The following is a 12,186-nucleotide window of genomic DNA, read 5'->3' on the forward strand; positions in this document are numbered from 1 at the left end:
ATCGAAGGAAGATAAACGAGCGCGAGAAATCTTGGAGAGAACAACGAAACGAATAGGTAATCGATTTGAGACTGGATTGTTGTGGGCTGAAGATGACGTAGTGTTTCCTGACAGCTTTCCAATGGCAGTTAAGCGATGGAAGAGTTTACAGGTTAGAATGGACCGTAGCTCAGGCATAAGTGAGAATATCGCTAAACAACTGCAAGAATACGTGGACAAAGGCTACGCACATCGTATAACTGAACAAGAGATAAAGGACACAGAGCCAGGAAAGGCCTGGTATTTGCCAATAAACTACGTCTTAAATCCTAACAAACCAGGAAAGGTGCGAATTGTTTGGGATGCTGCAGCGAAAGTACAGGGTGTTTCATTGAATGATAGACTGTTGAAAGGGCCTGATATGATCTCGTCGCTACCCTCCGTTATCAACTGCTTCCGAGAACGTAAGGTGGCGTTCGGCGGTGACATTCGGGAAATGTTTCACCAGATCAGAATACGCTCGCAGGATCGACAAGCACAACGATTTCTCTTCGGATCAAATAGCAAAGGTGAACCTCAAATTTACGTCATGGACGTGGTAATATTTGGAGCCAGTTGCTCTCCGTGTACATCGCAATACGTGAAGAATTTGAACGGCCTAGAACATGCGGAGAAATACTCGGAGGCATCACAGGCAATAATGAAGAAGCATTTCGTAGACGATTACTTTGACAGTGCTGATACTGAAGAAGAAGCGATAAAACGAGCGTCTGAGGTAAGGGAAATACATGCTGCAGGAGGTTTTGAAATAAGGAACTGGGTCAGTAACTCTCAAGAAGTATTGAAGTCACTTGGAGAAATTTCTGCGGAACAAACGAGAATTGTTGAGGTCAATAAGACAACAGAGGTTGAACGAGTGCTAGGGGTACGATGGAATTCTCAAAACGACGTTTTCGTATTCTCAATGAACCTGCGAGAAGATCTTCAGCCATATTTGCAAGAAGGAGCTTGGCCTACTAAAAGAATAGCACTGAAGTGCATCATGAGTATGTTTGACCCAAAGCAGTTTTTAGCACCTCTCTTGATACACGGACGTATTTTGATGCAAGACGTTTGGCGCAGTGGTATTGGCTGGGATGAGAAGCTGCTGCAGGCACAGTACGACGTTTGGGTGAGGTGGACGAGTATTTTATCCTTGGCAGAAGCTGTTGAAGTACCACGCTGCTACCTTGGGACCGCAAGCTCGGCGGCGTATAGTTCGGTGCAGTTGCACATCTTCGTAGATGCGGGAGAGGATGCTTATGGTAGCGTTGCCTACTTCAGGTTTTCGGATGAGAAAGGAGTGCACTGTTCTTTCATTGAGGCAAAGGCGAAGGTAGCCCCGTTGCAGTATTTGTCCATACCTCGGAAGGAGTTACAATCCGCAACGTTAGGAGCTCAGTTAGCGAAATCCATAAAAATTAATCATTCGTTTCCTATCTATAAAACTGTATTTTGGACGGATTCGAAGGCGGTGTTCTCGTGGATAAGATCAGAGCGTAGAAAGTACAAGGAGTTTGTTGCTCATCGGGTTGGGCAGATTCTTGAAGTATCAAACCCTGAAGACTGGCGATGGGTGCCCACGAAGGATAACGCGGCAGACGATTTGACAAAGTGGAGCAAGTCTACCGAGATCCACTCTGACAGCCGCTGGTTCCGTGGTCCACAGTTCTTGTATTTCGCAGAGCAGCATTGGCCCCTTCAAACGCAGGAGGTGGAAGAATTCCAGGAAGAATTAAGAGCAAGCGTGTTATTTCAAAATGTCGTAGTTTCGGACGGACTATCGATGCGGATTGGGAATGTATCTAAGTGGACGGTTCTAGTTCGAATGGTAGCTACAGTTCTTCGCTACATGTCAAACTGCAAGCGCTGTGCGCAAAATCTACCGATCGAATCACTTCGTACTGAAGCAGAGAGAACTAATAACCAACTGAAGCTGAAACCAGGGCACTATGTTCCACTGCGTCAAGAAGAATATTTTGCAGCAGAAAATTGTCTTTGGCGCTTGGCACAGCGCGAAGAATACGCAGATGAAGTGGCGACGTTGTTGAAACAGCAAGATGGGAGAGAGTTGAAACTGGAACGATCGAGTTTGTTGTTTGACAAGTCACCCTTTTTGGATGAGTTTGGAGTGGTACGAATGGAAGGTAGAACGGAAAGAGCAGAGTATGCTTCATTTGATTCGAGATTCCCGATCATATTGCCGAAGAACCACCTCGTGACTAAGAGGCTTGTAGACGAGTTCCATCGAAAATCTGGGCATGCTAGTAGGGAAACGGTAGTGAACGAAGTTCGGCAACGGTTTTTTATCAATAACTTGAGAGCAGTAGTGGACAAAGTTATAAGTGAATGCCAGTGGTGTAGAATACAAAAGGCTAAGCCGCAAATACCCAGGATGTCTCCATTACCGAAACAACGGATGGCAGTTGGAGCTGAGGCCTTTTCGTACGTAGGGTTGGATTATTTCGGACCGTTGGAGGTATCAATTGGGCGGCGACGGGAAAAGAGATGGGTGGCACTGTTCACGTGCATGACAACACGAGCTGTTCATCTGGAAGTCGCGTACAATTTAACAACAGAGTCGTGCAAGATGGCAGTAAGAAGATTCGTCAGGAGGAGAAGAAGTCCGATCGAAATTTTTTCTGATAACGGAACCAATTTTGTCGGAGCTAGCCGAGAACTCGCGCTGCAAATTCGCCGGATCAATGAAGGGTGTGCCGATACATTTACAAGTGCTAGAACTCGCTGGGTGTTCAACCCGCCTTCAGCACCCCATATGGGTGGCGTGTGGGAGCGTATGGTGAGGTCGGTGAAGGTAGCGTTAAATACATTAACAGACGGTGGAAGGCTCACGGATGAGATTTTGAACACAGCCTTGGTTGAAGTGGAGGACTTAATTAATTCGAGGCCACTAACGTATGTGTCTACGAATGTGAAAGAAGACCCAGAAGCTTTAACACCTAACCATTTCCTGAAAGGGATGTCAGCAGAATGTTTGCCGCCTAGGAATCCAATAGAAGTCGCTGAAGCTCTCAGGAGTAAATATGTTCGGGCCCAACAGTTAGCAGACGGTATTTGGAATCGTTGGCAAGCTGAATATCTACCAAAGCTGAACAAACGGCCAAAGTGGTTCAACGATGTTCGACAAATGCAACCGGGAGATCTGGTATTTGCCTTGGAGGATAACAAGCGTGAACGAGGAGTGGTTTCAAAAGTGTTCCTGGGAAGTGATGGCCGTGTACGATCAGCAGCAGTGAAAACCAGCAAAGGAGAGAAGACGAGACCCGTGTCAAAACTGGCAGTGCTAGAGATGCCTAGTAGTAAGCCCAACGAAGAAAACCGTGGATAGTTGGGGCTTACGGGTGGGGGGATGTTCTGCCAGTTTCCCAAAAGTGAGTAACTCTACAAGATAACCCAGATTCGGAAACGGAGTTAGCAGCGTGTAAATCAAATGGGTGTATGCATCTGAGCGTGTAGGATCGAATCGTTGCATGGGCGCTGACATGTTGGATTTATGAAAGCAGAAAGTTGATGTTGAGAAAGTACGGAAGAATTTAGAGAGTTTTGAAGGAAATTACCGAGATTGTTGTCGATAAAGTGGAAGAGATTTGTTAGGAACAGTTCGGCAACCTGTAAGTAAATAAATTACAGCCATCAGATTGAGTTTGTTGACAAATACTTACCACACATTACTTACCGTAGAATAGGGTTACCAGAGGTCGAAAACTGAAGATCCTGAAAGTTTCAAAGAATTAATAAAAATTGTATATACTTACCGTAAGTTGTGGAAATAATCTGAAAACAATTGAAGTTAAATAGAAAATTTGTAATGTAGGATTCAGGCGTAGCTAGGAGAAATCAGTTTGGTGTTTTTTCGGACTGAACAGAGAGACTAAAAGTAAGATGAACAACTAACTGTATGTAATGAAAAGTATTAATAAAAGGAATTTTATAGCTTTTAGTTATTCGCCAGAATTACTGCGGAGTTGTTTCTCCTGGAAGAAAACACCACAACAGTAACAATAAAAAAATCAATCATGTATGTGCAAAGAAAAAATCCCCTCGGACAGGAATCGAACTCGAGTCTACTGATTACCTCTCTGACATCTAACCAATAAGCCAAATCGTCAGACGATACAAGTTAAGCTGTAGCTCTATTATTCAGTTGACTTCATCGAGTTGAATTCGCTGCTAGATTCTCCGGCAGAAAATGCTTAATATGCCTTCATTGAAAGTGCTCTGTTCGCCTCTAGTGAACAAATTAAAGTAAAAACGTGTTTTACAATTGATTAAAGTGAAAAATCAAAAATTTTATGATGTTGAAAATTTAGAAACAATGTGTAGATCATGTTGCAGTGCATACATTTCAGATCAAGATGATTTAAAGGTCATAAAAGCTTATTTGGTGGTGCTCAAAAATTATAATATTTTCGTCACTTGAGAACCTAGCTGGTTATTATTTAATATTTCTGTAAATATGAAAAGGATATTTCTTTTTTGGTGAAAAATTAATACTATAGGTAGTACGAAACAAGTCCTCATGAAAATTTGTTTAAGAAAATACGTACTTATGTAGAAAAATGGACTTCTCATTATGCCTCGGGTGCTCGTTATGCCCTCATCTCCCCTAATTTAAAAAAAAGGTGAAGAAGTTGGCAACTAAATTTTTTATTTTGTAATCCTATTAGTTTTCTCGCTTCGTGCCTGGTTGCCGTGTGATTCAAATTGTATTGTAGTGTCTTAATGTGTCCAAAGGCGTTCGATTTGTTTAGGTCGAACCCTTACCAATTTATAACTCCATGCCAAAGTTGGTATCTACCTTAGGATTTTCTGTTTTTTTTTTTCGATTATATCGATAAAATATCAAAGGTTATTGACAGTTTAATTGTAATTTCTGTACAGCGAATCATTTCTAGCTAAATGCATAATTCATTCAATTTATGTGTTTGGCTGAAGACGTTCGTCTTATTTACTCGTTTACATAAATTGGGCCCCCAGCAGCTCAGATTCACGGAAAGGCATCGTTCGATTTGAAAAGCAATGGCCCACCCACTTATGTGCCTCCCAATATTATACCACCTTCATTAGCGGGGATATCCTGGTGGCGATTGCTCTTACCAGCCATTCCCTAATTAATGTTGCAGTTGTCAATTGATGATTCAAACATTCGGGCAACATAAGTGGCCCGCTGTTATATGTACATACCATCGAATTCGAAGCTGACCAAATCTGCTTAAGGCAATCTCAATTGTATGCGTGCCGGCCACTATTCTCCTAGAAATAACATATGCACGGAATATTATTGATTAGTTTGTTCAGTAGGTATGTTAAGATTGTGGATTTCTATCGTCAGTTTCATTTCCTTCAGTTTCATTTATCAGAAGTTCATTTGGTATTTTTGTCTTTTATGTACTAACTCAGTCAATAACGCATACATTTTTTCTTTTCTTTTTTCAACACACGACTAGTGGGTATGGCTGCATCTCTCGGTTTTGGTGGAAACGCATCAGCCAACAACCTGAACCAGATGACTAGCAACCAGATCATGCTAGAACACTTGAAGGCACTGGTGACGGCAAATCCTCACTATCTCACCAGCGGCATACCAACAAATCTACTCTCCCAAATATGGATGGCTGATGTCAGTAAGGTACAACCGCAGCAGCCGTTAACTACGCCATTCAACTACGTATGTTATGATTTTATTTCATTATGTTCAGTTTAAATAAGTTGTAAACTTAGCTTGGTACCTGTTTGGTGTTGAACAACTTTTTTTTTCTCTAAGTTGAACAACTATTTTACGGAATTGGAATACTTTCAAAAACAAAAAGATAATCAAACCTTCCCCTTCAAATTTTGAAAGAATTTCAAAGGTTAAACGGGCTACGTTTATTAGCCCAATTATTTATTTTTTGATGTATATTAGGGATGAATCATCTCAAAAGGATGAAAATCCCAGAAACAAAATTCAACTCCATACAATTAATCTTTCATGTTTCTGGGATTTCTCATTCTAAATTAAATGCAAATATGTTTGTTTACTTAATTTTTCAAAACATGTTTGTTGTTGTATTTTTTTTTGTGTTATCAGAATAACGTTATTATTTTAGTTTTTTTTTATTATTATTTATCAAACAAAACGATTCACAACTGATTGTGTCCACGCCTTCCTAAACAGCAACTCAACCAAGCGCCCGAAGAAGAAGAAGGCGAGGAGGAAGAGATGGGAGTCGCAGAAACATACGCAGACTATTGGCCAGCGAAATGTAAGATCATAAAACCAGACTGGATCATTGCAAAGTAATGTCTCTCGCTCTCTTTCCATTTGTTTAAAGCTAAAGTTGGTAAAAAACATCCCGATGCTGTAGTAGAGACAGCTTCGTTATCATCCGTAGAACCACCGGACGTATACTACAAACTATCCATCCCACCAGAAACTATCAACAGTGGCCAACTCAGCGCTCTGCAGCTGGAATCGATTACCTATGCTAGTCAGGCTCATGATCATCTGCTGTCAGGAGGATCTCGAGCCGGGTTCTTAGTGGGAGATGGAGCTGGTGTGGGAAAAGGTCGCACCATAGCAGGTATTATTTACGAAAATTATCTCAAAGGTCGAAAGAAAGCAATTTGGATTTCGGTTTCTAATGATCTACGCTACGACGCTGAACGTGATTTACGCGATATTGGGGCTTCCAGAATCGAGGTTCACGCTCTCAATAAACTAAAATACGCCAAAATAAATTCATCAATAAATAATAACATTAAAAAAGGCGTCATCTTCGGAACATACTCCGCATTGATTGGTGAATCGCAGAGTTCGGAAAGCAAATATAAAACACGCCTCAAGCAGCTACTACAATGGTGTGGCGAAGGCTTTGATGGAGTTATTGTTTTCGACGAATGTCACAAAGCCAAAAATCTTTGCCCTGTTGGTTCTAGCAAACCAACGAAGACTGGTTTAACGGCGCTTGAACTACAGAATAAACTACCAAAAGCGCGTGTTGTTTATGCGTCAGCTACTGGGGCCTCTGAACCACGGAATATGGCATATATGGTTCGATTAGGATTGTGGGGACAAGGTACACCATTTCCCTCTTTCATGGAATTTATAACAGCTGTGGAAAAACGGTACGTAATGAAATTTATTCACTTGATGTACCCTCATTTTATTTTTGACGAATTTCAGGGGAGTGGGTGCAATGGAAATTGTAGCAATGGATATGAAGTTACGCGGAATGTACATCGCTCGTCAACTTAGTTTCCACGGTGTGACTTTTAAGATCGAAGAAGTTCCATTGACGAGGGAGTTCAAGCAGGTTTATGATGAGTCGGTTGAATTGGTAATTGTCTGCCTACCAAGGTTGGCTTTCAGTACTGATTGGATTTTTTTTATACTATTTTCAACAGTGGGTGCTGGCCATGCAGAAATTTACCGAAGCTGCTGAACTGATAGATGCTGAGAACAGGATGAAAAAAACAATGTGGGGTCAGTTTTGGTCTGCTCATCAACGGTTCTTCAAATATCTATGTATAGCTTCGAAAGTAAATCATGCAGTAAAAGTGGCACGAGATGCTATTAAATTCGGCAAATGTGTGGTAATTGGCTTACAGTCGACTGGTGAAGCCCGTACATTAGAGCAACTTGAACGAGATGATGGGGAATTGTCTGATTTTGTTTCCACTGCTAAGTATGTGTAAACCTAATCAATCGCATAACAAGATAATTTAAATTCTTTTTTTTTTCTAATTTAGAGGTGTTTTCCAGTCATTGGTCGAAAAACATTTTCCCGCTCCTGATAGAAGTCGAATTAATAGGTTATTGGGATTAGACGTCCCTAGGAAAACGCAGCTTGAAACAATTTTAGAAAGTATTGATTCCAAACCATCGGTTAGTACGGATCTAAAACGCAAGAATCAGGGCGAAACTTCGTCAAATCTTAAAAAGTCACGTTTAAATTCTCCTGGGCCCAATAGCGATTCTAATAATTCGGATGCTGACAGTGATAGTAACCAGGACTCTGATAGTGACCGTAGCAGTGACCATAATCCATTCTATTCTGGATCAGATAGCGATGATGATCCTTGGGTCGGTAAAACAGCTAAAGCTAAACCTAAAAAGGCCAAAAGTCCCAAGAAGAAACCGGTGTCAACTCAAGATAAAATTCAGGCTCATCTATCTAAAAAGCAAACAGATACCAAACCCGTGGTTTTCCAAGCCAGTAACGGGGTTTCTATACAGCTGGGGCCTCCACCGAAAGACGCAATTGAACGGGCATGTCAAATGAAGGATGAATTGATGGCAAAAATTGAAAAACTCGGAAACAGTTTACCACCAAATACTCTCGATCAGTTGATTGACGAACTTGGTGGACCCGAAAATGTTGCCGAGATGACTGGCCGTAAAGGTCGAGTCGTTCAAAACGACGATGGCTCTATACAATATGAATCTAGATCCGAATCCGACGTTCCGCTGGAAACGTTGAACATAACGGAAAAGAAACGCTTTATGGATGGCGAAAAAGATGTTGCTATTATATCAGAAGCGGCATCCAGTGGTATTTCACTACAGAGTGATCGAAGAGTTCGTAATCAAAGACGTCGAGTTCATATAACACTTGAATTGCCATGGTCTGCAGATAGAGCTGTGCAACAGTTTGGGCGAACCCATCGATCAAATCAGGTCAACGCTCCCGAATACATGTTCCTTATATCAGATCTTGCCGGAGAACGAAGGTTCGCTTCTACAGTTGCTAAAAGATTGGAATCTTTGGGTGCGTTGACTCATGGAGACCGTCGAGCAACGGAGACCAGAGATTTATCACAATTCAACATTGACAATAAATACGGTCGATCGGCTTTAGAATCCGTAATGAAAACTATCATGGGATATGAACAACCTTTGGTTCCCCCACCGAGCGATTACAAGGGAGACTTTTTCAAAGACATAGCTGGAGCGCTTGTCGGTGTGGGGATCATCGTCAACAGCGAGCAAATGCCGGGAGTTCTCAGTCTTGATAAAGACTATAACAATATATCTAAGTTCCTTAACCGTATTTTGGGCATGCCAGTAGAGTTGCAGAACAGACTTTTCAAATATTTCACCGATACTCTCACAGCTATCATTGAGCAAGCGAAGAAACGTGGCCGCTTCGATTTAGGAATCTTGGGTTGGTTTCAAGAGACTAAAACTTTATAAACGAAAATTGAACACTGATGTAATTTCTGTTTAATTTTATAGATTTGGGAGCAGCTGGAGAAAATGTTACGAGAACTAAAATAACAAAGTTTATTAGAAAACACGCGACAGGGGTTGCACCAACAGAACTGCATACCGTTCAGGTGGAACGAGGAATGATCTGGCAGGAAGCTATAGACAAGTAAGCATAAACCAGTTTCTATCTTTCGATTTCATAATTGACTGCAAAAACAAGAGTTTCACTTCCAATTTTATGGCATTATTAAAAAATAGGATTTTGAACCCCATAAAACTTCCATAAACTTAACTAACGTTCTCGCTTTTTACACCTTTGAGAATATTCTTAAAAAAACTAGCTTTTTTCTAATATGTCAAACATCTATTTTTTCTACAATCTAGGTGGGCTGATCTAGCTGGTGAAAAAGAAGGATTCTATATTTCACGACATGCTCGGAATGGAAAGTTTGCAGTCGTATTAGCGATTGAATTTGAAGACTGCAGCAAAGGAAACACCAGCAATAATAAAAGAAAGAATGATACAAAAAACCGCAAGGAAATGATGTACCAGATCTATAAACCTAATACGGGGCTTCAATTCAAGCAAGAATCATTGGACGAGTTAGAAAAAAAGTACAAGAAGGTGTTGAGTGATGAGGCAGAAACTCATTGGACACAGCAATACGATGCGTCGGTGAATACCTGCGCACATAGCTACTGGAAAGGTGTTTGTCGCTATGTTTCGATGGGACAAGACTGTGAGGTAGTAAAGCTAAAGTTTTTTACGATCATTCGCACAAATTTTCATGCACCCCTTTAATTGCATTACAGATCGGTTTACGGAGGCGCACGTATTTTGTACTTTCGGGATCAGTATTGGCTGTCTGGTCGAGGGTAGAAAGTAGCTTAGCGGCTCGAATTGGCAATCAAAACCGAATGCAGGTTATTCGGTTGAAAACGAAGGAAGGCATAAAAATTGTCGGTACGCTTATACCAAAGAACTGTGTTGATCACTTAATCAAGGATCTGAGCAGCGATGCAGAAAAGGTTGAGGAGCAGTCGTTTTTAGAAAAGTAAAATTGTGAAAGTGAGTTTAGGCCACCGCCTTTGCGGATTACGCTTAACCACACGTGATAGTAAGTTAAGTTCAGTCGATAGTGTTTATTAAAACAAAAAAACAATGTGAAACCAAACTCTAAGGCTAAGATTCCATTAACGACAAGCAGACTTATGTTCAGTGAATTGCAACTATTGCACGGGAAAAATAATGTAATTTTTGACTGCAGTTTCCTATAAAATTTGAACGTATAAAAATCAGTTTTATTGCATAAACAAGGTCTAGTGGAGCGCATGAAAGCGTGTGGATAAGTGTGAAATTATTGTGTGAAATCAATATCCATTTCAATATTCTCGTCTAACGATGAAATAATGATTGACAAAGCTTCCGTTTTGTTTCAATTGAAAAGAAAACAGTTTGTACAAATTCAATCACAGAAATATTTTCTTGTTGAATACATAACAAAAAACTATGGCTGGTTTTAAGTCAAACTTTTTTTTTTATTTTAACAAAGTAAGATGTACAAAATAAAATAGTAGATCCTAATTAACAGGACTAGTAGAATGTAAACATTAGAAATAAACTAATTGTGACTGAATGCTCTATTTGCAGTGTTTGTTGCAGAGAAAAATGCTTCGAAATCCTTTATATTGAAAAATAGCTACCATTGTTTCTAATATCACACGCGTTTGTCATAGATAAGGATTACATCTTCGTCAGTTCCGCAAGCTTTTCGAGCGCGTTCAACTGCTTCAAATGACATGTAACAAATTTCTGAAATATAATTTCAATTTTGATCTGTCTCATCAATTTCCGATTTTGACTGTATGTTATTTATGTACTCACTGTCTTTAAAAGCGGGATTTCTGTATAAAAACTTTTCTATTCTCATATCGTATCCACATAATACTATGTAATGACCCATGTATGTTGGTTTCAATCCAAGGCATGATCTGAAAGATAATAGATTAAAAACTCAGGCTTAACATTTATAGAACAATACAGACAAATAGATAAGAGCAAGGGGTAGCCAATCTTGTGCTTCATACCCAGTGTAGATTTCTTACCTTAACTCAATCGATAACTTATTGGCCTTGCATAGATCGCAGTAGAGGAGAGAAGCATTGGTAAGCAATATTACATTGCCATTAAATGCCAAATGTTTTATCAACTCGATGTTGCTGATTGACTTAACTTCTATCGGAATGTCGTTGAGCGAAGCTTGCTGAAATTTCTTGTTCACCCTAGTTTCATCCTGTAAAATAAAACATTAATATGCTTATTAAGTCAATACCAATTGTACAGTACCGCGTTAAAACACTTATAATATTCTTTTCCCACGTGAGATGGATTGGCACCGAAGACCTTCGTTAAGAACTTATGCTTGATGTCAAAATCCCTGAGAATGTAGCACAAGTCAATAGTCCATGTGCTGTTGAGATGTATTAATCATATTTATACATTCATTAACCTTGGGTAGTTTTCAAGAAAAGTAGAGCACAAACCTCTCACCAAATCCTCCTTTATGGCAAATATCCTTGAAGTTTTCCAAAAAATTAAGCTTTTCGTGGCGTCCCAAGAGCATCACTATGCACGATAGTCCACAATCCCAATCATAGCGCTGCCGGAAGTGAACCAACTGATGATCGATGAACTCCGGAAGCGATTCTCTTACAGTATCTAGAAAAAAAATCAATCAGGTTATCAAATCTATAGAATATCAATTAAGTTTTACCGTTCATCTTGATACAAAGAGATTTATTGTTTAACTTATCAATCGGATTCCTTCAGGATGAGAATACAGTTACGACGATTAAAAAATCTTATCAGCAGATACTGCAATGATTTCATTCTTCTATAATCTGCGAGCTCATAGATATAAACTAACGCCAACACTAATATACTCAAATTCGAGTTC

General features: G+C 40.1%; 2 protein-coding genes across 6 annotated transcripts in view; one reads left to right on the forward strand and one right to left on the reverse strand.

Annotated features, from left to right (window-relative positions):
• LOC129748653 (protein strawberry notch) overlaps nt 1–10,873 on the forward strand; it is a 52,093-nt gene extending 41,220 nt beyond the window's left edge. For 4 of the 5 annotated variants that reach the window (XM_055743321.1, XM_055743323.1, XM_055743324.1 and 1 more), the window contains 9 exons: nt 5,487–5,707; nt 6,197–6,284; nt 6,354–7,146; nt 7,205–7,358; nt 7,426–7,706; nt 7,771–9,185; nt 9,257–9,395; nt 9,614–9,974; nt 10,043–10,873. In XM_055743321.1, the coding sequence (XP_055599296.1) occupies nt 5,487–5,707; nt 6,197–6,284; nt 6,354–7,146; nt 7,205–7,358; nt 7,426–7,706; nt 7,771–9,185; nt 9,257–9,395; nt 9,614–9,974; nt 10,043–10,288 (3,698 nt within the window). In that variant the 3' untranslated portion in view covers nt 10,289–10,873. The remainder of the gene's footprint in view (nt 1–5,486; nt 5,708–6,196; nt 6,285–6,353; nt 7,147–7,204; nt 7,359–7,425; nt 7,707–7,770; nt 9,186–9,256; nt 9,396–9,613; nt 9,975–10,042) is intronic. The other variant, XM_055743322.1, reaches the window with a different exon arrangement.
• LOC129748655 (protein GUCD1) lies at nt 10,745–12,161 on the reverse strand. The gene is made up of 6 exons (XM_055743327.1): nt 12,004–12,161; nt 11,774–11,948; nt 11,577–11,700; nt 11,336–11,523; nt 11,115–11,221; nt 10,745–11,042 (listed from the first exon to the last, which is right to left on the reverse strand). The coding sequence occupies exons 1-6, from the start codon at nt 12,008–12,010 to the stop codon at nt 10,948–10,950; spliced, it is 696 nt and encodes a 231-aa protein (XP_055599302.1). The 5' UTR covers nt 12,011–12,161; the 3' UTR covers nt 10,745–10,947.
• Between the last annotated feature and the right edge of the window lie 25 nt (nt 12,162–12,186).

Source organism: Uranotaenia lowii, chromosome 2 (assembly GCF_029784155.1).
Source record: "Uranotaenia lowii strain MFRU-FL chromosome 2, ASM2978415v1, whole genome shotgun sequence".
Classification (NCBI taxonomy): domain Eukaryota; kingdom Metazoa; phylum Arthropoda; class Insecta; order Diptera; family Culicidae; genus Uranotaenia; species Uranotaenia lowii.